The sequence below is a fragment of the Emydura macquarii genome, unplaced genomic scaffold (genome assembly GCF_026122565.2).
Source record: "Emydura macquarii macquarii isolate MOO-44397 ecotype Brisbane River unplaced genomic scaffold, CSIRO-AGI_Emac_v2 contig_719, whole genome shotgun sequence".
Taxonomy (NCBI): Eukaryota; Metazoa; Chordata; order Testudines; family Chelidae; genus Emydura; species Emydura macquarii.
In genome coordinates, this window is record NW_027130856.1 from 3,652,927 (window position 1) to 3,678,590 (window position 25,664).

The 25,664-nt window shown below is 40.2% G+C and overlaps 1 protein-coding gene across 2 annotated transcripts in view; it reads right to left on the reverse strand.

Annotated features, from left to right (window-relative positions):
* Positions 1-608: 608 nt before the first annotated feature.
* Positions 609-25,664, reverse strand: part of NRP1 (neuropilin 1) — a 122,252-nt gene continuing 97,196 nt past the window's right edge. Inside the window, exons 11-17 of one of the 2 annotated variants that reach the window (XM_067542618.1) lie at positions 24,161-24,244; positions 20,029-20,088; positions 11,930-12,067; positions 7,965-8,236; positions 7,380-7,473; positions 5,506-5,562; positions 609-4,287 (exon numbers count right to left, since the gene is read on the reverse strand). In XM_067542618.1, the coding sequence (XP_067398719.1) occupies positions 3,995-4,287; positions 5,506-5,562; positions 7,380-7,473; positions 7,965-8,236; positions 11,930-12,067; positions 20,029-20,088; positions 24,161-24,244 (998 nt within the window). In that variant the 3' untranslated portion in view covers positions 609-3,994. Of the gene's footprint in view, positions 4,288-5,505; positions 5,563-7,379; positions 7,474-7,964; positions 8,237-11,929; positions 12,068-20,028; positions 20,089-24,139; positions 24,245-25,664 lie in introns of both variants that reach the window. The other variant, XM_067542617.1, reaches the window with a different exon arrangement.

The following is a 25,664-nucleotide window of genomic DNA, read 5'->3' on the forward strand; positions in this document are numbered from 1 at the left end:
GCTAATAAAATATGCAACTTGCAGTTTATGCAAGGTCTGGGATCAAACTACTTGACAATATTACTATTGATTTGTATTCAAAGCTCCCACTGAAATTAGCGGTAGATCAACACCACCATGATTACAGGATTGGGCCTTCGGATCCTACTCTTGCCACATTTACTCACGTAAGTAATCTGCATTTAAATTAATAATCACCTTGGCACTGATCCTGCAGTCTGAGCTGCATGAACAGAACCCTTCATGTATGTAGGTCCATTCAATGGAATTCTGCATTGGGTGTTTGGATCCACATCAAGGCCATTGACCTTAAGTGGTGCATATCCTCTCTGCTGCTCTTCTGTAAAAGGGGGCATTTCACTTTCATGAATAATTGTGGCAGCCTTGGGTTTCCTATGAATTCAATGTCAGTCAATGCAGATTGAGTCAAGGAAAATAGTGTATTTCATCTTTTTATTCTAACCAGTATGATTCTCTTCTAGAAAATGAGACTCTAGTAGTATATTGTGCTTGTTACAAGGTATTAAAAAAGACAAGCTATTTTAAAAACAATCCACCTAAGCATAATAAAAGGCGTGAAGTCTGGGATATTTTATGAAAATGTTTAATTCAACTGTTTCTTTGGAATGTAGTAGTCATAGTTTGGAAATTTTAAGTTACAGTTCAGTTCTATGTGGTTTTTATGCTACTCAGTGACTGAGAATACAAATGTCATTTAAAGTTAAGGCTTCACTGTTCATTTTGAAACAACAATTTACAAGTGTCATCTTGTCATAGAAAATAAAAATTTCTGTAAAAAAAATTTGCACAAAATTTTATGATGGTACAAAACATGAAGGAATAATATACCAGTAAAATGAAATCATTTTACTACAGAAGATTTTTATAGTTTTTCAATAAAGAAAAAATATGTTATTTTACACTTTAAAAATTATGAAACAATCTAAAACAATATAAACTGAACATTTTGTAACACTGCCTTTACAAATTAATAACTTTATAAACATATAATTTTTTAAATATATTTATCAGTGCAAGATACTTTATCAATGTAAAGTTGCAGTATCATTTTTCCTTTATTGAAGGGCAACTTCCATTCCATCACCTTCAGAGAAATCAAATCATCAGTGCTATATTCTTATTATGATAATAAGGGCTGGATACCACAGGGGAGATATATTCCTTTTTTGTTCCTTAATAATTTTTTTCATTCAGATTAGACCAAGACTAGCAGGTGATCCAAAATCCATTGAAAACAGTGGAAAGACTTTGGATCAGGTCCCCCAAACTGGGATTTCTTTTATAAGGCGACACATGTATGTAGGTTAATGGAATGTACATTTTCTTATCTAAGAAAGAACAGACCCTAATGCAATTAAATTGCATTACTGTGATACAAATACAGTGAAAACAATTTTGAAAAACAATCTTCTTTGGGATAATTAACTAGCTGTCTTGATACCAATTTGGTCAGATTACTGTATGAATTGTATGTTATGAATAAAAATCCTGTCCCCATTGGAATCGATGAGAGTTTTGCCACTGATTTGAACAAGGCCAGGATTTCACCCTAAATCTCTACCTTTTGAGGGCTTTCCATTTTTTTCTTACGTTCCTGAAGGACTTCATAGCATTAGCAACTAATAGGTGATTTTTCTATTTTGTCTTATACTTACATTTTCTCATCCCCACTGTCCTGTCACGAGGATACTCACAGATTTTCTGCAAGACTTTCTGGTCTATTGTTAGGACTGGTTGAATAATATACTTGAAACCATTTATTTGATGAATATTTATTAAATCTAACACTTACGTTATTCAGGACCAGATTGAGACTGTACTTTTTCCTAGCCCTGCGTAGGGATACTGCATGGCTGTCCTATGGAAGCAGCCCCGAGAAAGAACTATGTGTCATAAAAATCACAATGCTTTCCCTGGTTCCACTTTACTCCAAGAAGGACACGAACTACTACAGTGCTTTACTCGGATTCACTTTCCCCAACTTCTTTGTGTTGAAGTAACTCCACTGGTTGGTACATTAGGGGCATGTGGTGTCAAAGTTCTGCCTACTTCCACCCCTCTCCACCTGCCCCCTCTCCCCACACTTGCTTGTGGGGAAGGCGCTGTTTTCACACCTACACCTGAAATGGTGATCAGCCAGGCCATGAAAGGACTTTTGAGATGGTTCTTATACACTCTTACTCCCCTGTCTGGATACCAAAGGGCAGTGGCACTTTTGCCTCAGTAACTAATTTCTTCTTTACCTTGTTGGATCAGCTGCACAAGTTGCTGAGTATTTATTTACTGAACAATTTATCTGATGAATTTGTCACATCATCAAACAATTATTTGTGAATATTTGTTTACATTATTCAACCAGTTATATCTATCACTACTTCCAAAAAGTGGGGGTACAAGGAAGCTGTATGCCCTATAAAGAGTGCTGCTCATTCACTTGTAGCCAATAGTAAAAAGGCCTGGAAACCATTTGGTATAACCTGGCCTAAATCTCATGTCCTACGTACAGTGTGGGATCTTATTCTGCCCCCAATGCCCATGAGTAACCCTGATTAGCATGAATGTAACTCTGATTAGCTCGAAAATATACACATACTTCAAGGGAAGAATATAACCAGGGGAGGGGAATGTTTCTTGCTTTGGAGGCAATCTTTCAATAAGGAAATTCTTAATCATTTTCCCAACTGTAACTACATATTAATAGGCATCTTGGATAGGGTAAAAACATGTTTCATGAGGAAAAAAGATACTGTCACTTTATGCTGCTAACAAGAAACCCAAAGTTCAACTTTGGAGAGTAAAGTTAAGAATTTTCCCTTATTTTTTTAACACAAAGTCTAGTAAAATCCTTTGCCATTACCAGCAAGTTAAAGCTGCAATTTTCTTTCCTTTATAATGGCAAATGCTTATGCAAGCTACTCAGAGAGAAAAAGCGAGAGAAAGAGAGAGTTTACATTTGAAAATACATTCTATATGAAAGAACAATAAAAGGGAATATTGCAGCTTTATACAAAAGGGTCAAGAGACATGAAATTGAAATACAGAAAGCAGAACAATCAAGCCAAGTTGTCAAATGTGATTAGCCCTTGCCTTTCCGAGGCTACTTTCTTACACTAAAATATACTTTCTTTTTAGTCAGTGAGCCACCAGAGAATGATTAAAGACAAGGGCTTTAACTGGAGGAAAACAGAGCTGCAGTTAATGTTAACACAATGAGAAGCAGTACAAACAAAAAGGCACTTGAGAGGACATACACTAGCCAGTGCCAAGGACTTTTTTTAGATTCTAGGCAGTACACTCGGTTGTCAATTGTGTCTGATGATGGCACATATTCTTGTATGGAATTCACAAGCACAAAGTTTAGTACAACACTGAAAAACATCAATAAAATTTGACCGTATTGCTTCGTAAACAGAGCTGACACACTATATCAGTACTGATGCTACAGTACATTTCAAAAACACCCTAACCCTTCTTTGCCTACGCACAACACGAGCAATTATATACAAAATATAGGTGCAGGAGTCCACTAAATTGCCGTTACTGCAATATTTTCTGGGCACTGAGCTACAAACAGCATGTCCATCAAAAGGACCCCACTGAATACACTTTGTGACAGCATCTCGGATTTTGCACAATAAAAATAAAACTATCCATAAAATAAAAACAAGAGAGAAGGAGAAAAAGAAAGACAAAATGAACTATAAGTCAATCATACTTGGTCTCAATACCAGCATTTGATTATTCCAAATAAAACCAACAGGAAAAGCAGACTGTACATGATTCAGATTGTTAACACAGATTGTTATCCATGTTTATCGGTTATACTCATTGAAGCTCCTGAGAAAAGCTTGGCTCAGCGTCATCAACGCACTTTTCAGCCTGTACAGTAAAAGAAGATCAACAGTTCCCCAGCACAATCAAGATATGTCCTTCTATTCCAATTCTCTGAAACTTCCTTAGTTGCTTTTTACTTTCATGCTTCTGAATAAGAATTCTGTGTATTTAGTTTATCTTTTTTCAATTTTACACCATCCACAAGTTCAAAGTTGTAATTCTCCAGTGCAGATAAGTTCCTGTCTGACATTCCATTGTGCCAACAGGCACAATACAGGACGACTCCACAGATGGCTCCTAAAAGTACCCCCAGTGCACTCATGGCTATAATAGTAATAAGAATGGGGTCTAGGGTCTTTAGCACGTTGCCTTGCTTTCTGGTGATGTTATTCTTGTAGGGGTCTTCAGTCTCACGATATTGAGGAGTAAACCCTGAAATAGAATAAATAATTGCAGCATTCATAGGACTGAGTATAAGAATGGGTATAAGAAACTCAGGATAAGAATGCACCAGTTTCTTTGCGAATGAAAGTGAGGTTTGGAGGAAGAATGTCTAGATTTTGACATAAATTGATGCATGGTTTGAAAACCTAATTCCTTTGGGATGCTAGTTTATAGGTAAAAACTACTGTAAGGCCTTGATACTATTTCAAGTTCTATTCTTATCTCTGAGTTTGCTGTTGCTCATTAAGGGTCTTATTCTTCTGCCTCAGAATTTGAGTGAGGCAGTGAGAGTCACTGATATCCTGTGGCAAAAGTGTAGTATTCACCTGAGGCCCTTTGTCAGTGTTCTGTCATATAATAAAATGTGACTACTTTGGCTCCCAGAGATCAGAATCAGGCCCTGAGACAGGAACAGGGGAAAAAGTACTTTATAGATGAATTTGTTCTGCCTCCTTATGTAAAATATTCAGTTGATGTCATAATGATTTCCTCCATCTTTATCTGGATTTATTACAGACCTATGATGAGTCTATAAAACCTGCTAACTTTACATTAAAAACGGAAAGGGATCGCTGGGTTAATCTTGCTCCCGATTCAATCATTAATAACATTTCCACTGAATTCAGTGGCAGCAGGATTAGCCTCTTTGACTGCAAACTCTGAGCATATTGGGGCTATTTTTTTTATCAGGATAATATGACAATTATTATACTTTTAATGAATATGTTGAATGATCAATGTTTTTAGAATATCTTTATTACCGCTGGAGAAAACTGCACTGCTTTGGTAGACTGGTCATAAAGTTACATTTTCATGGTACTGAAAAAAATAGTAGCCAGAAGAGTTTTGAGTCTAATTACCTGGGTACTGTGTGAACATAAATTATACTATTTTCTTTAACATTGGAGATCACTTACAGACAAGAAAATTCTAACCAGGCTTGCATTATATTGTGAGCTTTAGAATGAAAGATGTATAGTTTATGCTACTATTCCTTACAACCTGATGTATTTTATTTATACCTATTTCAAACCTCTTTAAATGTAATATACTGTGCAAAATATAACATTGACAGATAAATCATAAATATTCAATACCATATATGATTATAGAATTTAATTTAGTGAAATGGGATGATAATAAATACTCAAATTCACATGAAAATACGCCTTTTAATTTATTCCATTTTAACAAGACCATTTTTACCTGTTTGATTAATTTCTGGGTCTTCTCCGTCTATTTCATTCTTCACATCAGTTGATTCTAATGAAGCAAAGAGAAATGACATTGATTATTAGGGTTACAAACACTGATTGACTATCATGCTGGCAATAATGGTTTTGCAGATTTTTCTGTCTCAGAGCATCATTATGTCAGCTTGACAGAGCTGTTCATTACGATGGGCTCTGAAAATTAACGGAGAAAAAAGAAAGGTTTAAAAACTCCCCTCCGCCCAATCTTGGCACAGTTTTAGAGTTATCAGCAGGGGTTTTCCATGTCTGGGAAAGAGAAATCAGTATGAGAAATTAGCATCTCATTCAGCATATTTACAATTTTGGTGTTCAATCCTGCAACCCTTAATCAGAGAAGTAATACTTAAGCACAAGAGTAGCTCCAGTGACTGCAGTGGGACTACTTATGTGAGTAAGAGTTGCAGGATTGGGCCCTTGATTTGAACACAAGCATCCAGCCTGTGTACTGGGGAAGCATGTGTTGGTGGCAGGGGCTGGGGAGCGGGGGAAACTAGGGAGTTAGTGTGGGACAGGAGATGCTCTACAAACTTGGCTTTATGGTTCTAGTGTCCTGCTTTACATGGGGGAGGTTACTGGAAAAACTGGGTTGTCCCAAACAACCAATGCATGACAGAATGCAGGGTGCACCACTTAGCTGGTTCTCACACTATGGAGGGAATGTACTCAAATCCTGCCCCATACCGCTGCAGTGAAGCCACAATGGATCTACTGTGTGTATGCATAACACGCTGGCTCAGTTTTGTCCCCTGCTAGTGAACACAGAGGATAAGTGCCTACTGTAGGTTATCGTGTTAGCTCAAATGACAGAAGCTGGTGCTGAAGGCAGAGTCATTACATAAGGCTCTTAAAGACAATGGGGTGGGGATAGGACTTCGTGCTTGGTGTACAGCTGGGATTGCTGCCAGATTAACTGCAGTATGCTCTACCCAGGGAGTTATTAGTGAATGGAGTAACTAGAGACTGATCAGGAATTAAAGGACTGAACTGTCCAGATGCTCCCAGATATGAATATCCATCTTTTGCACTGAGTGGCTCAATGTGCCATGTTCTTACATCACTCAATGTACTACACCTCTTCAAGGTGGTAGTTAGGGGAATCAGGTCACAACCACTGCTGAATTACAGATTTAGCAGATGAAAGGAACATGGCAGATGTGATATATCTGGATGTAATATATCTGGATTTTCATAAAGCATCTATTGGCATAGATAGGAATATATAGTATGTGGTTTGAAAACTGAGTAAAATATTATAAATAAAGGGTAATGATAACAGCATCAAGCTTTTGGGGAAGGTGATTAATGGGTCTGGGCTGGGATCACTGTGACGGTCAGTCTTGTACAATATCTCCCCTGATGATCTAGAAGAGGAAGTAAACAGCATGTTCATGAAATTCACTGATTATACTAAATTGGTTGGAATTCTGAATATCAATTAGAACAAAGAAATGGTAGAAAAGGACCTTAAAGGTCTAGCATCATGATGATCTAAAAGGCCTTTTAATTTCTATCTTTTGGGATTATATGGTTACCTCATCCTAGGATGCTATCCCCAGTTAGAGGTTATTATTTCAGAATTCTTTCATCCAAGATGGTGGCATGCACCATCTTGGCCCTGATCCTGCAGTCCTTGACTTTATTGGAAGTTCTGATTGAGTAAAGACCAAAGCAGTAGGCCAGATCTTGACCTTGTTCAGAGTGCAAAACTCTTACTATCATCAATAAATAATCAGTCAAAAACCTTTTCTCAGCAAAGCAACAGCCATCAAAGAAGAATGAATAGTGTTCTGGGTGAGACTTTTGTGGTTTCTTGCTAGTCATACTTACTTCGGCAATCCTCTTGTGCTATGTGGTTGTCAATATTAATGTCATCTACAGCAATTCCTCCATGTCCTTTTCCAATTTCTCCCTCGACAACCACCTGGCAAAATTAGATAATTTCACATTGACTTTAGTGTTAATGTCCAATACCTGTGTTCAGGAATTCTCAAATAGTTCTTAAAACACATCTAGCTTTTTTATTTCACAGGATGTTACATGTGCATATACTTTGCTTGTTGTTAGTCAATATTTATTACATGTCAATATTGCATTATGTAGTTTCACACCTTTTCTAAGCTTTTAAATTTAGAACAATAGATGTAGTGAGGCTGAAACTTTATAATAGGTGAGAAATGATTTGTAAAGCAGTTCATTTAGCCTTCTGCAACACATTGCTTGTATGACTGTCATCTAGAATCCCATGAAATATGCCACTGTTATTATTGTCACAGCAACAGCCTCCCACATGCAGCTACAATATTGTCTACAAAAATTGTTTCTTGACATTTTCTACTATCTCATCTGAAACATAGCCAGCACAATCTCTTAAACCTTGACTCTGTTGCCCCAAAACAATCCAACCAATCTTACCTGATAATGTTTCACAGACTTGTGAAGAAGGACACGTCCTTCTTTCCAGCAGTTCCCCTGATGTCCACTCAATGTCCACAGAACCTGATCATATTCATCTGGCTTCTGGTATCTCAGTTTGATCTTCAGGGTGCCAACATGGGGCCCAGACATATGATACCAGAATGTCATGCAGTGTGCAGAGTTCTGAGAGTAAATCACAGGGCTTAGCAGCCGTGCAACCTTGCCTTTCTGGTTTTCATCAGCTTGCGAGTAAATAAAATTGCCATCTCCTGCTGTCACAATAATACTGTATTAGAAACAGTGACCAAATTTCATTTTTTGTTAGTCTAACAATCCAAAACATTCCAAATCACTCTATTCTCTTTTAGATTTATCTGTCAGGAGTCACAGTGTTTAACTAGATGGAGTAATTACCTTGGGAATTTTAAAAAAATCCCAACATTAGCAATAACTTCTTTTGGTTGTAGATTACTGCTAATGACTTTTTGTAATTCACCATGATAAATAAGTCCGATAGTGAACTAAACCATAGCACCATTGTTGATATTCCCTGCTCAGGCATACAGAGGTCATTCACAATTGCTCAGGAAAGGAGACTAGAACATGCTCATTACAATGAGTGTTCGCTTTTTTAGTGTGTGCCTACTAACAAGAGACATCCATGATGTAGCAGGCTAGATATAAAAACACATTGGCTTACCCTACATTTATTGTGTGAAGGACTATTTTACATCTGTTTTTAAATTGTTCAGTGTTTATTTTTTTTAGAAAGGGAGGAACATAGAAATATAAAACCATTTTAAATAACCATAGCTAGACGTCAGGAACTGAAATACAAACATTTCTGCAGAAATGATTCAATGTAAAGCTGAACCACAATAAATAATGTCTGGACAAATTAATCCCTGGCATTACTCGATTAACTTGAGGGATGAATTTTAGTTTAATATATTTGTGTGAGACACTCTCCCAAAATATCAAGAATGTGGCTGGGATTTCCAAGGAATTCAAGTGAGTTAGGTGTCCTGGGATTTGGGTGTCTAACTCCCTTAGGCTCCTTTAGGCATCTCAGCCTTAATGACATTAAAGGAGAAAAATGTGAAAATTTTGTTCAGTTTGGGTAACAAAATAACACCAGGATGTTTCTTGTAATGTCCATCCAACAAAGGATTATATTTTTAAATTTCCATCCAAGAAAGATTACTTTATAGTTCATATACAATACAGTTATAAAACCAGACCATATGCTGGTGTAAATCAGAAAATCTCTATTGAAGTCAGGGGTGCTATGTTCATTTACACCAGCCAAGGATCTGGTCCATAATCCTTAAATCTCTAAAATAATTGCTACAAAAGATTCAGATGGCAGGACATAAGACTTATCCTGAGATCAGGTAACAATGCATTGTGATTGCAGATGTAGTTCTGCATATGAAGGGATGCAAATGGCACTTTCCTCTGATTAGTACTAAGTAATTTTGAATGTAGGAGGGAGAAAAGGAACAATAAAGGCATATAACACCTGAATTCTAAATTAAGTAATATCTGTATGTGCGCATACCCAGTATTTAAACAAAAGAAGGGGGGGGGGGGAAAAGGTTGTAACATAAGGCTATGGAAGAACAAGGCTATATTTTCAGTGCTGATGTTCATTTACATACAATATAGTGATATTAATATCCTAAAGTACCTTTAGAACAATTTAAATTGAGTGTTTTGTTGAGGTGTTGTGATGTTGTTCCAAACTGGGCTAATGAGTGGCAGACCAGCCATGCCACCCTGAGAAGTATAAGAGGGAGGAAATAATAAAAGCTGAACCAGGAAGAAAGAAGAGAGGAGTGAGAGCCAAGGGCTAAAGAGGAGAGAACTGTCCATTTAATGTGACATGAGGGTATTTCAACTTTATTATCCCTGTTCATTATCCTTTATTTATCCCTGTTCAGTCAGAGATACCCAGTCCAAAGGGGATGCAGGACAGATTAAGGTTTGGAAGAGCTGTGCACAGAATGGAGAGCTAGGATGAAGCAGAGGATGATTCTTTCAGTCTTACTGCAATAAAATTCTGTTCAGCTTCTCAGAAAAGGGCTTCTATGACTGAATGTTCCTCCCAGCCCTCCCTTCTGTTCAGGCTGCAACATATACATGTGCAAGTATGCCTAAAAGTTGGTGGTAGGGAAATCCAGCGGGTTAGGGGAAGGAGGGAAATGACTGAAGAGTTAGGCTGACTAGGTTGGGAAGACCTAACTCAGTCCAAAAATAGCCCTATAGAGGCCCAAACACTTTTTCAGTTGAGTCTCACACCACATGTGTATGCAGAAGTCATGTAAGACAAGGCTTAAAGCTATTGCTTCATGGAAGGTGCTGTTGATGTGAACATAACTTCAGTGGAGTAACTCCAGATTTATACAAGTGTAAATGAGAGTAGAATTTGACTCAGAATGGTTAAAAATTTCTCTCCCATAATATATAAACAGCTCTTGGAGGGGGATTGTCTAATTTTAGTGACTTCAGACACTGATCAGCTTGTTGATTGCTGCAGTTCTGTTCAACCATACTGCTTTCTAGTAATCTGCCTCCCTATCCATTTGTGTAGCTGCTGCTGGGTGGGTGGCAAGTGAGGGAGGGGGAGACCACCTTTGAGTCAGAGAGGAAATTTAGGAACTCTTTGTGTGTTGAAGTGGGAGGGAGGGAAAGGCGCTTCAAGATACTGCCTTGGAAACATATCAAGGCTACAGCTACTGGAAAGAAAAAGGTCCCTGTAATAGCAGAGCTTGGTGGGAGCAACAAAATCTCATTTAAGAAATATAATTCCTTCAGCTCTTGACTGAAGACAAGTTCGGCCTCTATAGTCTTTGGTAGCAAAGTGCAGATATTTCTCATTTCCAGAATATTATTGCAGTGCTGGGTCAGGAACTCTGTCTTCATTGTCTTAATTAGAGCTTTACTTATGCATGGCTTTTAGATTTTGTCAGTCTCTGGCTAAAGTAGCTTTTAACCTCCTTTCAATGTCAGATCTTACTGAGCCATTTAACTTTACTTTGCATCAATTTTTCCACCATTACAGCCTTCATTTCAGCTAACTGCGCTTAGTTAATTTGATGCCATTTATTTGTACGGTGCCATTTATAGTCAAAGTATTTTAAGTTTTTTTCTAAAACTACTGTACTTGTCTTAAGATTCAATTGAAAGTGTCTCAGAATTTAAGGAGTCCAATTTTATCTAATTTCCTTGTCATTCTCATTAGGCAAAGGGACTGCAGAAGTGGAAAGGGGGAATACATCTCTAGCACATTTAATTAGTCTACACATGTAAAAAAGAGGACACTGAAACTGAAGACATGCAGGTCATGAAACACCCTCCCCTCTCTGCTACTCATCGGTGAGCCTGCTAGGCTGAAGCCTGTGTCTAGAGGCACTTCTGGGGCAGGGGTTCCTCAACACCAGCCAATCAGTTCCCAGAGATGTTATTTCTGGAAGATCCACGTGTGAGAAGAGGGGACACCATTTGAGGTAGGTGGGTGTTTGAAGGAGTCTTGGAAGTTACGAGTCTATCGTACATAATGCTCCTTTCGTAGATGTATGCCCATAATTATTAACAAGAATGCATAAAGATTCATTCATTATTATATCAGTTGTTAAATAGCAGTTACAGGGTGATTGACAGGGTGGAAGGGTACTTGAATTCTTAGTGCCCCATAGGGGAGTTATCAGCCAGGGAAGTGGGAGTGATGATTGTCTTTAATTCCTGCCTAAAAGACACACTGCTCTTGGGAGGCAAATTCAGGAGATCATGACTGTAAGTCATAGACTGGTTTAACTAGAGCATCCTCCTCCTGAATACGTATTTTAGAATGTAGATTACTTAGCTTGATACAGCAAAGTCTCATGCTCTGGAAGATCCTCTGACATTAAACAAATTACCCATTCCCCTAAAAAGTGACTCCATCATGAACTCATGATTACCTGCATGATCTTGAATAGGACCGGTTTTGCTAGTCAGCACTGACCACTTTAAATCCACTTGGCTGTCATGTTCCCAGTGGCACAAAGTCTTGTGAGATCCCCAGCCAAATTCACAGTTGAAATCATACGCTAGCAACTCTGCAGGAACAGAGGAAGGTGGGGCAAGAAAAAGAATACAATTTATCAATATAACTTAGAATTTGTATTTAAACAATAACAGACTACCTTGATGAGTCTATGGAAATAACCATTTCTAACTGAAATTCTGGGAAGCCCTTACAGATCAGAATTTCTAGGCAATAGCTAAAATTGCAAATTATTTACAATAACTTATTTAGCTATTTTCTCTGGTCTTTATAGGCCAGATTGTGGCAAGGAACCTTGCTCATTTACAAGAGCCAGCCCCAATGTGGCTGGGGAGCGAAGCCACTGCTCCATGTGATGGTGGTGTTCTCCTCAACAAAAGAACTGGGATGAACATACAGCAAGCAGAGTTGACTCCATGAAGTGTGGAGGATAGAGTGATGGAGTAGCTGCTGCTGTAGAATTCCACCCGGGAATCCAATCGCAGCTTGGCTCTTCCACACACTCCAAGACAGGGCTTTTTAGGCTACGTCTACACTATACGTAGCTTGGGGTGTGATTCCTCTGCTCTCCTCATTGAGCTAGCATGAGTCTAAATAGCAGTGTAGCCACGGTAGCACTGGTAGTGGCAGCAGAGGTATGGTTGAGCCATGGCAAGTACAAACCTGCTTGAAACTGGTGGGAAGTACTCAGCATGTCTCATCTGTGCCTCCACTGCTGCTACCATGCTACCGTGGTGGCTACACTGCTATTTAGACTCATGCTAGCTCAATGTACACGCAAGCAGGGGAATCACACCCCTAGTTCGCTGTGTAGTAATATCCTTAGGCACAGGTAAGCCCTATGTATGGCAATGCCAATTGCTTTACATTAAAATGCAAGAACCATTTCTTTCAACAGCATATACATGATAAATGTCAAATGTCTGCCTGCTCACATCTCTACTCACAATATTTATAGTAAAAATGTGCTTGAGGATCAGAAGGAACAATTGTGCCAAAGCCACAAAATGAGAGTCTCTTAATTAGTAATGAGTGAATCATATGGAGATTTGGTCTGGATAATCCATCAAAAATTCAGAGGATTATCTATGCCTCTGAGGAGGGCTACTAAACTGTTTGAAAACCTCACAAGAAGAGGTTTTTTAGGACTTCTGGTCCCAGGCAGAAGCAGGAAATGCAGAGGGCCTTGGAAATGGAAGAATAAAATAAAACTATTCAAATATTTTTGAATATATAAATGTTTGGGTCCACTCTCATTTTATGTGATCTGATTAACTCATCTGCTTTTCAAGACATTATCAGATAACTTTTGTTGTAATACCTGAGGCTCAAAGGAGATGCTGTTCCAATTATCAGAAATGTTTGCTAATTGTTTATACCATACCATAACATTTAGATCTGTGTAATAGCTCACAATAAAATTTGAATAGAACAACAACAAAAAGTCAGCAACACTAATGAAAAGATTTGGGATCAACATGGCTACAATAACAATGCAAACAACTCTGTAGGAAAGGCCTTTTGGCAATTATAATACCTAGGTTTAGTAGCAAACTGTTTCAGCTTCTTCCAGACAACTTGGCCCACAAGATGGCAGCATTGAAATGGACAAATCAAAAATGGAAAGAGACAAATGTGGCCCATTGCTCACAAGTCCCATGTAAAACAAGGAAAGTCTGGTATTATGGGGTTTATTATGGTCAGGATGAGATCATATCTTGCTTTCAGCTTCTCTTCAACTCTGCCCAAAGGTTTTATACAAAGCAAATTTCAATGGAACTTGGAATTTGAATGGATAGATTATACAAGAGATAGGGTGGAATTCTTTGTATTTCTGGTTTCCAAAAACTATTTCAAAATCTGGCACACTCTGTTCCCACCAGTGTGAACTTTTGGATGAAGGGGCTCATCTGAAGCAATGAAAACTTACAGTGGAACAACCCCCACTCACAACAATGTGACTGCTCAAAGGGCTAAATCCTGAAGTTGTTACTCATTTGTTAGTCAGTCCTTATTAAGCAAAAACTTCCATTAACTTCAGTGAGAGTTTTGTGTGGGTAAGGACTAAGAACAGAGGGCCCCCACTCCAATCAGTATCAGTTCTGGGACATGACCTGTGTTCCTTCTCATTTTTATCTCTAACTCACAAGGAAAGCCAATGCAAACAGAATCTGCTGTATTACAGGGTGCTGTATTACAGGGTGAACCATGCTCTAGGGGAGGTACAGAAGGCAATTTCAGTAGGGGGAACCCTTGAAATCATGGCTCCTGAAGGATCCATGGAGATGCAATGGAGCTGGGTTGTAGAAAAGAGGCAAGGGGCAACTGTGTGGATTCCCTATTCCAGTGGATCTCTGTTTGGACCATGGGCATCCAAAGCTTGAAGGAGCAGAACTCACAGCTTCTCCACATAGCAGGAAGGACCATTTGACTTGGAGGAAAGAATGAGTAAGAAACTCCACAAAATGAAATTAATTGAGTTTCCTTCCCCTACATAGGTTCTTCTCACAGACAATGGGGGCCTGAGTAAATATTAAAGGGATTTGGCCCTAAAAGGGGACACTCCAAAGTTAAGGGAAGTTTTTGAAGGAAGGGAGTCATGTTGTAGTGATGTGAAAGTTAGCAAAAAATATCCTTTCACAGCAAAAGATGAGAGAGACAGCTATATCACATGGCTGTGACATCACATCTATGAAATAGGACTTCAAAAAAGTAGAAGAAGAACCTTAAATAACCTTTATCTTATTGAACCCCAGAGGTAGCATCACACAAAGCTTGTGATATCCCTCACAACATACAAAACACAGCACAGGAAAGTTGTGATATACATAGCACATTGGTCTGAAGCTATCACACAGCACAAACAAACACAAAGGGACGGAAAAGATTAGGACTGTTTACCTTAGAAAGGAGATGAGTAACAGTGTTCATGATAAAAGTATATAACATACTGAATGGTCTAGAGAAGATTAGTTAATGCTAAAAAAAGAGTGCTGGAAGAAATACAAAATCATATGCTTCAGCATTTAAGTCAATCTCTAACTACAGTAGAACCTCAGAGTTATGCAGACCAGAGTTACGAGTTGACTGATCAACCACACACCTCATTTGAAACCAGAAGTATGCAAACAGACAGCAGCAGAGACAATTAAAAAAAAAAAAGAAAAAAAGCAAATACGGTACAGTACCGTGTTAAATGTAAACTACCTAAAATGATAAAGGGAAAGCAGCCTTTTTCTTCTGCATAATACAGCTTTGAAACTTTACTAAGTCAATGTTCAGTTGTAAACATTTGAAAGAACAACCATAATGTTTTGTTCAGAGTTATCAACATTTCAGAGTTAAGAACAAACTCCATTCCCAAGTGTTCATAACTCTGAGGTTCTACTGTGGTAGGGATTCAGATGAGACCTTCATGGGGAGGGGGTATATTATCCCACAGCAGCCTATTGTGGAGTTTCTTGTATCTTGCTCTGGTGTTGGTCACTGTCAGAGACAGAATACTGGACCATAGTCTGAATCAGCATGGCAATTCCCATATTCCTGAGCTTTAGTGTGGTAGATACCAGGATTTGGGGTGAAAATGGGCAGCTTTACCCAAGTAGTCCCATTGATTTCAGTGGGCTAAATCTGGCTCATCTTACTCACATGAGTAGTTCCACTGAAGTTAATGAGACTCCTTTTGTGTATTAGGCAAACAAGCTTTGGGTCAGTATGGCAGAGAAGAGGGTGATTAAGCTCTTCGGTACCTCTGGCACCCCCAACCCAGCTGCCTGGACTGGGATAAGGTGGGCCAGCAGGGCCCCAGACTGCAAGCAAGGAATCCACAGCTGACCACTCTGATTAGAGCAAGCCAGAACCTTGCCTAATGAGGCAATGGAGGACAGCTGTTTCCCTAGCTGGGTGGAGGGAGGTATATAACCCAGCCAGGGAGAACCCAAGGGATAGGTGTGGCTAGGGAGGAGGGTGGAAGCCTGGTACTTTAGTTTGTCTCCTGGCTAAAGATGGGTGAGCAGCCTAAGGCCTTGTGGCCAAGTGGGCCTGGTTTGGGAGTGGAATTTGCATTTGCACACTGTAAATAAATGAGCATGAGTGATTGTATCGGGTGAAGCCTGAGGGTTGAGACCACTGAGAAGACCCAGAAAGGCAGGGGGCCCATGGCAATCTGCTGCAATCCATATATGCTTGCAGTTATCTGCAGTATTCCTTACTCTGTCTCTATCGTTTTCTCAAAAATTCTCTTGATGCTAGTTCATATTTGAGAAAAACAGCAGCAATGCAAGGGAAAGATAAGACATTTCAGTGTGTTTAGAAAACAGCAGAATGGGGAAATGCAGGAATGGGCAGTAAAGAGATTGGGAGTTTAAAAGGGCCCATAAAATGAGAAATGAACATTTTAGCTATAGACATTTGGTTGAGGAGCACCCAGTGTAGAGCTGCTCTAAATCACCCTGTCAAAGGTCCCAAGGGGGTGATACAATAGGTAGAGGTCAGCTATTGTTACTCTCCCACATTCTATGTCGATGTACACTATGTTGGCAGCTGGGAGAAAGGAAGTGTTGACGCTGCAACACTAGCTATGCCACTGGAAGTTCCTCCTGCAGGACGATCCTCTCATGACTAGTTCAGCAATCCTTACGTTTGCTTTGTGTCAACAGCAATGGAGTAAATTGGCCATAGTGCAACTGCATATCAGGCTGTTTGGACTAGAATCAATTAGTGATGTGTGGCAAAGACCTACATTTTTAAAGAGTGGGGAATGTGTGGTATGGAATTAAACCAATTTATCCTCTCAGAGAGCAGCCAATGGATGTACTTCTAGGCTACATCTTGCTCACAGCTGTAATCATTAATGCTGCATATGAACAAGCTAGTTATTTGAAAATCCGGCTGGGTGAGTTTCTTTCAAATCCATTTGTCTTCCTTGAGAACTATCTGACATGGTTCTACAGTTCCACCAACTGGAGGCAAGAAGGAGCAGAGTGGCATTAAAGTCATGAAGGAAACTCTTCATAGGTGCTGTTAATCAGGGGTATTTGAACATTAAGATGAGGCTGTATCAACATAATTGGACCACTTCAATGCTAACATACTGCAAATGAGAATCAGGTCCAGTAAGGGTTCTTTATACCGCTCTGACAGTATAAAGCAGCCTTAAACTGGGAGTAAATTATATTTTCACATACTTTAAGGTCCCTTTACACTACTATAGTGGTGTCAAGTTGCTCTAATGTAAAGAGAATCAGATACACTCTACCTTGAAAATGGTTTCTTATCATAGGTCTTAACCCCTCATTTCCTAGGACTTATTTTTCTTAAGCCAGTTATTACAGTGGCATGAAACAAAACATTTGATTTATGGACTTTCCTGATTTACACAGGGCTGCACACACCTGCTGAGCACATATAATGCAAATGCACAGCTTGGTTTATCTGCAAATAGGCAAGAGTTGAGTGTGCCACTTAGTTCTTTAAATCAATTCCTTGTCACTGTAAGAGAGGTGTTTAAAAAAGAGCTGGGCTGACAAGGTACAGAAACAACACCTATCAGGTAGTCTCCTTGGTGGGCGAAGGCAAAAATCTCATTGATTTAAATAGAAGCAGGACTGAATCCAAGGGCTCAGTCATCTGCTGTGCTGAATTTACACTTGGGCAGCTGAGGAGAGGGGGTGGAGAAAGGTGGCTCTAAGCCACTCTCCCAATTCTGGGTTAGCAAGGACCAAAGATGTCCCTGGAATAATTTAGACAAGCTTCAAGACTAGTTTAAATTACACTGCTTGCAACCAGTAGCTGCAGAAATTGGGGATCTGGCTAGGTGTCTTGCACTCTACCCAACCCCATCCCTCCCAAACTTACTCATCCCCTTCCTGCCACTCCATGCTGACCCTTACGACAACAGGAACTGAGGGTGTAGAGCCACTTACACTGGCATCACATCACTAGAGGTTTCCCCAATGTTAGGGAGCATACTCAGCTGCCCTTTTATGTAGCTTTAAGGATGTCTTGCAGTGAGGAAATGCAAAGCCTTTATAGCTTAAACTAGAGATTCTGGAACTTTTGTTTTTATTGATAAGCATTTTTAAGGGATCATCACTATTTATCTGGCTGCTCATCTGTCTATGAGCCTTTGTAATGTGCTGCCACATAGAGAATTGGAGTTTGGGATCGGAGCTTATCCCTTATGCCCTGGGGAGAAGCAGTGCCGAGTGACTCAAGTGAGTCTGACTGAACAATTCAGGGAAATAACATTGGCAAGCTCCGAAGGGAGGCTCAGAGCAATGTCTTTAGCTAGAAAAATGCTGGCTCATCATGGGGCGAGGGAAGTAAAGAAAGACAATGAGGAGATCCTGAAAGACTCTCCTCTGCCCTTGCCAGAAGTAGTCAATCATATTATGGGACAGTCCACTGAAGCCAACAAGACTCAGCATAACTAGCAAGTAGAGCTATGTGTGGAGTGGAAATGCCCATTTCATGGAGGATTTTGAGATTTTCAAATTTGTTTTCATTCCAATCTGGAACAAAATCCAAAAAAATGTCAAAATTTTCTGTGGAAAAAAAATTAAAAATCAATCATTTCGGCTTGGTCAGAATGTTTTGTTACAATATATGATACACAATCAAAATGTTAGAAATGAAAAATCATTTTGAAAGGAAAAATCAATCTTTCATTCTGAAAATGTCATAATGGGATATTTTGGAACTCCCCCCCACTCCTTTTTACTCCAAAACAAAATGTTGACCACACTGACATGATTTCACCATGTGTTTCGATTTTGACAGAACGGCGCTTTCCGATGGATAACTGCTTTGTCAACTTTTTCTGACCAGCTCTACCTGCAGGCAGGTTGTTCCCTTTAACTGAGGTGGTGCAGGGGCAGGCAGGCAGAGCTGTCCGTCTCGAAATCCCATCTTGACTCTAAAGCAGGACATTGCTCAAAAAAGTACATGCTGACTAAACAAACACATAGGACAAGGGCAACAAACTCTGAGGTGGGGGAAAGTTTTCATTTCTACAGCATGGGAACTCAGCAGGTAAGAACAAAAACAACCTCTAAATTAAGTCAATTTTGCTTCTTATTGAGGTCAACACCATCAGTGTCCATAAAAAAGCACTTTAATTATTAACCACAATTCTTTTTGCTCGAAGCAAAGCCTGACGGTGTCCTACTGTAGAGGAAACAGTGATATACACTTACACACTCTGTTAATAAATTACTTGGGAGACTGTGCCTGGCTGTACTTTACTAAAGGAAATGGAAGTAACTGAACATTGACCTTCTCACCAACCCTCAATTATTAATGCAGGGTATTTAAAATTGCTGCTCATACTTTTAGGAGTTTGGATTTTTTTTAAAAAAATAAATTGTACAGGATATTAAAAAAGGGCCAGAACTCAAATGCTGTGAAACCTGGGCTGTGAAGCAGGGGGAAGTAGCAAATGAAGGATTGTAAAAGCTGTTAGCTATTGTATTGATTAAGGAAAGATGACTTGCTGCCAGTGACAGCTCCTTTCCTCTTAGTGCAAGTTTATGGTAGCAGTTTATATAACCCCATTTTGAGATTACTTGCTAGAAAACAATATTGTAAACTTGCCAACTCTGTGGTGGAGAAACTGGCAAACTTTGTCTTGATTTTTGCAGAATTGTGAGGGATGTCAATAGAGAATCTGCCTTTGTGGCTGTTTGTTTTTTCCCCTGGAGTTCGCAAAAACACAGTGTCATACATATGCTGCATTTAAACAGAGTTTGCAAGTTGGTTTAGTTTATAGCTAGTACCATCTCCATTAGGCATTTGCTGCTGCAGAAGGAAATCTTGCTGTCTACTTCATATACATGTGGATGAAAGGAATTAAATATTTACTGTATGAAGCTCAGAGACCAGATGCTTCTTTACTTCAGAGACTTTTAGGGAACAGAAAGCCAGGAAGTGCTGCAATTCATTATTTTTGTCTTTGGCATGAGATTTGGGTCAGGAATTTACTATGTTTTTAATGAGAAAATGTCTTTTTTTTACCTGGCTGTACTGTAGTGTCTACTACTGTCGGCTTGTCCGTAGTCAGCGCTGTAGTACCACCTGAAAAATAAATTACACATGGTCTGACACATGAAACAGGACAGTGAGACACAGCAATTGTTAAGAGAGTTCCTAAATATACATGTGAAATATTACTGAGATGTTTGTCTGCCTAAGCCCATACATGTGTAAATGCGCATGCATAAATATCTCACACACACACACAGGCCTGGTTTCCTTTATCAACAAGAGAATAATAGAAAATAATAATAGTAATAAATAGCAATGATATAGAGCTTTATATCTAAGAAACCCTTTACGAACACTAACTAATTAATCCTCACAACAGCCACAGTGATTGTCCTGAATTTAACTACCTGAAAGGAGGTTCCAGGGAGGAGGGGGCTAGGCTGTTCTCGGTGGTGGCAGATGACAGAACAAGGAGCAATGGTCTCAAGTTGCAGGGCGGGAGGTCTAAGTTGGACATTAGGAAAAAATTTTTTACTAGGAGGGTGGTGAAGCACTGGAATGGGTTACCTAGGGAGGTGGTGGAATCTCCATCCTTAGAGGTTTTTAAGCTGAGGCTTGACAAAGCCCTGGTTGGGATGATATAGCTGAGGTTAGTCCTGCTTTGAGCAGGGGGTTGGACTAGATGACCTCCTGAGGTCCCTTCCAACTCTAATATTCTATGATTCTATGATTCCTCATTTTATGAATGGTGAAAATCAGGCAAAGAAATGAAGTAACTTATTTCAAGTCACTGGCAGAGCTGGAGACTAGAATTCAGGACTTCCTAAAAACCCCCTCTGTGCTCATTCATCCATACCATGCTGCCTCCCACATCATGGATAGAAAAGATCTACATTAGGGAACCTGTCCATCCCCAGACACTATAGCATCCTTCCCCAGCATTGTCTTACAGCTAAGTTGTAAGAAGTGTTCATCAAAACTCCACAAGGCTCAACTGGATTTGGGCTAGAATGTGACTCGGACTTTGTGTCTCAGGAAGGGAGAAGATGGATGAAGAGCCTCTCTTATATCCCTTCGTGGACAGCCCAGATCTTGTGTTCTGGCACACAGGATAGAGTGGAGACACTATCCTGCTTGTTTTCTTCTTGGAGCAGGGAATTGGTAGAGCCTTGGGTCCAGCCTGCACTCAGCAATTTACTGCTGATGTATTTTATACACTTTGCCTTCCCCGGCCATCATCATATTGATAAAGGAAATAAAAAGTAAAGGAAAAGGAACGCTTGTTTATCAAACAATAGGCTGCTGATCATCAGCCAAATCTCCTTTCCCTCACCAGTGAGCAAGTGTTTTACGTGTTATAAAGAGGATGCCTATGACAGTAAGGTTGAGATTTTGTCACAGTTATTTTTAGTAAAAGTCACGGACACCTCGCGGGCAGTACACAAAAATTCATGGAAGCCATGACCTGTCTGTGACTTTTACTAAAAATAATGGGGAGATGGGCTGACAGGGGCTGACTGAAGCTTGAGGGGAGGGGATGAGACCCTGAGCCCCTTTGCGGAGGGAGGCGGGTCCAGCACCTGCTGCTCATTGCGGCTCAGAGGTCTGGGGTACCTCCAATGCCTGCGGTGGCTTCGAGCTCTGTGGCCGGTGGCTGGGAGCTGCAGGGTCTACCTGCCACCTGTTGGAGGCTGAAGGCTGCAATGGCCCCTGCCGGCTGACAGCTCCCGCCCCACCACCCAGGGGCTGAGATGGAAAATGTCCCAGAGGTCTCTGGAAGTCACAGAATCCGTGATTTCCGTAACCTAATCTTCTCCTTAACGATGAGTTGTAATAAAATTGAATGCCCAAACTATATTGGTTTTCTGTCTCAGAGAGAGTGATATAATGGAGAGTCTGATGAAGATGCAGTTAGACACACAAATAATTTAGCTATATTTGGGGCCAAAGTGTACCAGGAAAGAATCTGGTCTACAGTGTAATTACAGTTATATTGTCAGATGAGATTATTCTGATACTCACGCGTGTGTAAATACGATCAGGCAGGAGCTATACATTTGAAAATGTGTGCACTTCACACGCTAATTGAAAATTAGCAAAAGAAGGGAAGTAGCTGAAAAATCATCTCTTCACCTGTCCAGTATCCTTAGCGGGGCACACAATTTACACACCATAAAACTTTCCTTTTATACATTTTGAAAAAGCACTTAAAACAATTCAATTACTGACAATATATGTTTGTGTAATATATACTATCTCCATAAAATAGTGTGTGTCTGCACAGTGCCTAGCAGAATGGGGGCTGAGACGGGTTTTGGGTTTCTAAGTGCTATTGTAATACAAACAATGAATATTATTAAATCCTGAAGGTTTTATTTATAGAAAGGTAGTGGAGTTGAATGGAAATAAGGCACTGAACTGGGAGTCAGGAGACTTAGGTTCTGTTCCCTCCCCAGCTGGCTGGCGCTTAGGGAAGATGGAAGGCTGCATTGCTGTTGGATGGTACAGACTGCTGCCTGTGGTGTATTATAGAGTCGGCCAATGTGGATGGTTGGGGCCCTGGCTCATATCCTCCTGCCCCCAGGGGCATAGAGGGGTGCAGTTCCTTGCTCCCTGGAGATCAGGGACTATGAATGTGAACAGGGAAGCTCTTTGTGTGGAAGCTCCTTCTTCCTCCTACTTTTCAGACTGCGCATTTGTGCCACTCAGTCTGCCCCTAAACTGTGGGCCTTGCAACTGGGAGCCCCAGTCAAATGGCTTTACAGGAGGTCCCAGATTTCTTTGAATCAACTCTGGAGATAAGTGCATGCAAGAAATCCAAAGGGTTACTCATGGTGAAAGCTTCCTGAACTATTTAGCAGTCAGACACTATTTCCTTATTTCAGATTCACTGCTTTCGCTATTTTCAAAAGAATACAAATCAGCTGGGATACTGTGATTTGAAAACCAAGGATGGGGCTTGTGCAGTGTCACTTCTGCTCAAAGGATTTTTATTTTTTTAACTATGAATAAAACTCCCTATTTGCAACTTGCGTATACAGGAAATATAGTGAAGGCTCAGAAGGAGCCGGACGCTGAAAGTGCAGGTTTTTTTGCATCCACTCTAGGGTGTTCCACTTGGCTGCTTCCACCCCTACTATCGAAGGTTATCTAAAGTGCTTTGAGACACAGCGTGCCAGATTTGAGCATATTTTATATCATGGATATAGGAAGCAATACACATTTAGCAGGCTAGCCATGGCAAGGAGTGATAGTGCAATAACTTGTATCAGCTTGTTTGAAAATAAACCCAGTCGATGTAGGTATATATTTACGCTAACTGAAGGCCTTATCCAATATACCAGACACATAACCCTGTGGGATATGTAAGCCCCAGAAGGATACCTAAGTTGACTGTGCAGCACCAACCTATGCAGAGGGAAGAGGGCTCTATGCATAAGAGCAAAAAAGAAACATAAACACCATGGTCTGTGACTGTATGAGCCCACCAGAGACCGGATTCTTTGTCTTCTTCTCTCCAAGCTGTGAGGGCACCTTGAAAAGTTTGCAGCCATGCCCTATACGGCTGTATTGGAGGGGTGGTGGAGAAGAGATAGGTAGATCACAGATATCTCTCTCTGTGTGAAAGTGTGTGTTTGTTAATGAAACAGTCCTGCAGTTCTGAGCAGAGGCTTTTACTCAGTGGCCTCCTGGGAAAGGGCAGTGGCTGAGTAGGGAATCCTACCCCAGATGTCAAGAGGACAAAAGAAATGTGAAAATGGGTCTCCTGAATCTCAGCAATACTCTCTTTTTGAGCTCCCCTTGGTGTCAGAGAATAAATCTTCTCATAAAGGTCTGTCCAAGGTTTTTTTTCCCAAGGGAAAATTAAATAGTGCATTTGATTAGATGCAATTCTTGGTGCAAAAATGCCCTGTCTGTCTGCTAGTCACTATTACACAAAAATTACACAGTGGAAAAAACAATCAAAAGTATTGTCACATATAAAATGCAGATGCCGATGTTGTGACAGTGCAGACAATGCAAACTGCATACCAATGTCCATTTGCCATGAGTGATTCAATCAAGACAGACATTTAGCTGATAATTGGTGATCAACATGAACTAAAATGAGGCTGCAATGGAATGAGGATGGTTTTTGCACCTGTCAGTTGGTAGTCATCACCTGTTCCGCTGTGACAGTTTGCCTGGTCATCATCACACTCATCCACAGGATTGCCCTCTGTAGTGGTCGGGAGTGATGTAGGTGCTGGAACAAAATCCCAAGGTTACTCAATTAAAATGTGTTCTGGAGACTTGTAATAGTCTCAGCTGCATGATTTTCATGAACAAAGTATGCTGTGCTTCATGTGCTACAGCAGACGAAAAGAATCACCTCGTGTTTCCTTGCTGTGATCTGTTCACTGCCCCCCTTTAACCGCCCATTAAGATGTTCTGCAGTGTTTGTTTGATCTGAAGTGCAGTGAGGGAATGAGGGATTTTATCATAGTAACATCCTTCTGCTATTTACAATTTGATGAGTGATATGCTTCTACTGATGAAGGGTAAAATCCTGGCAGAGTAGAGTACAGGGCAGGTGGGAGGGAATAGAGCAGGTGCTGTATTTGGTACAAGAGCCATCCTTTTGCTGCAGAGCAGGGTGCCCATGGGTGCACCTGTGAGAGGGAATATTCTGGTGCATACTCATGTGCTACATGCCACATACTTCACTAGTGGCCTAGCTGTTGGCCACACCTGGCATACCAAGTGCCTTGGGAGGCAAGGGAGCGTAGGACTGTGCAGAAGCCAGTGTGAAGGGGAAGAAAGAGACAGAGGGAGCATTTTTTTTCTATAGAGCAGGGTATATACTTCACATTAGGAGAGGGACTCCACTACCCTGCAGGCCCATGCACCACAGCCACAAGCCAGCATGATCTCTCATTAGAGAGGTAGGTCCAGGACTCCGCCAGCCAGCACATACACATCAGTCAGCAGCATGTGCTAGTCTGGGGGACATCCTGCTGTACAGCAGGCCCATCCAGCAGGACCCTCCCCTGGTTTGATCACCGGATTTATCTCTAGGATCCCTTGTTCTCATTTATCTCCAACTCCAGCCAGGACAAAATTTGACTCTTAGGATTAAGCTGATCTGGATTTAGTCCTCCTTCAGTAGTGTTTACTTAGCAAATATTAATCCTTGAAAATTTTAAACCAATATTAATCCACCCACCCCTCTGATTACTGTTTTAAGCGTCATCCTGGTGTTTGTATAACTAAGACATTAAAAATGGTAGGTAACATATAACCTCTCCCTTCAGAGTGCACGTGGGAGAGGAACTGAGTATAGGCACGGTATCAGTGACAGGAAAGTATCTTTATTGATGCTATTGCTCCATTTGCAGCTCTGAGGGTTATTTATTTTAAGATATAAATAAACACGAGACATTAATGATGTCAGTAATCACTGCTGGCTACCTGACTTGCTTATGGCTGGTGATGTTATTCTGGTAGCTGCCTATCCAATAAAAGTCTGACTCTTTTGTTACTGTGATTAAGCGCTGTGATTTGCACAATGTGCCAGAAAATGTAGCTAAGACCCAATGTTAAGCAAACAAACAGCAATAACAACTGGGAAATCACATAACATAGATAGCAGACACACTATTTCGACTTTAGATTTAGATTTTGTA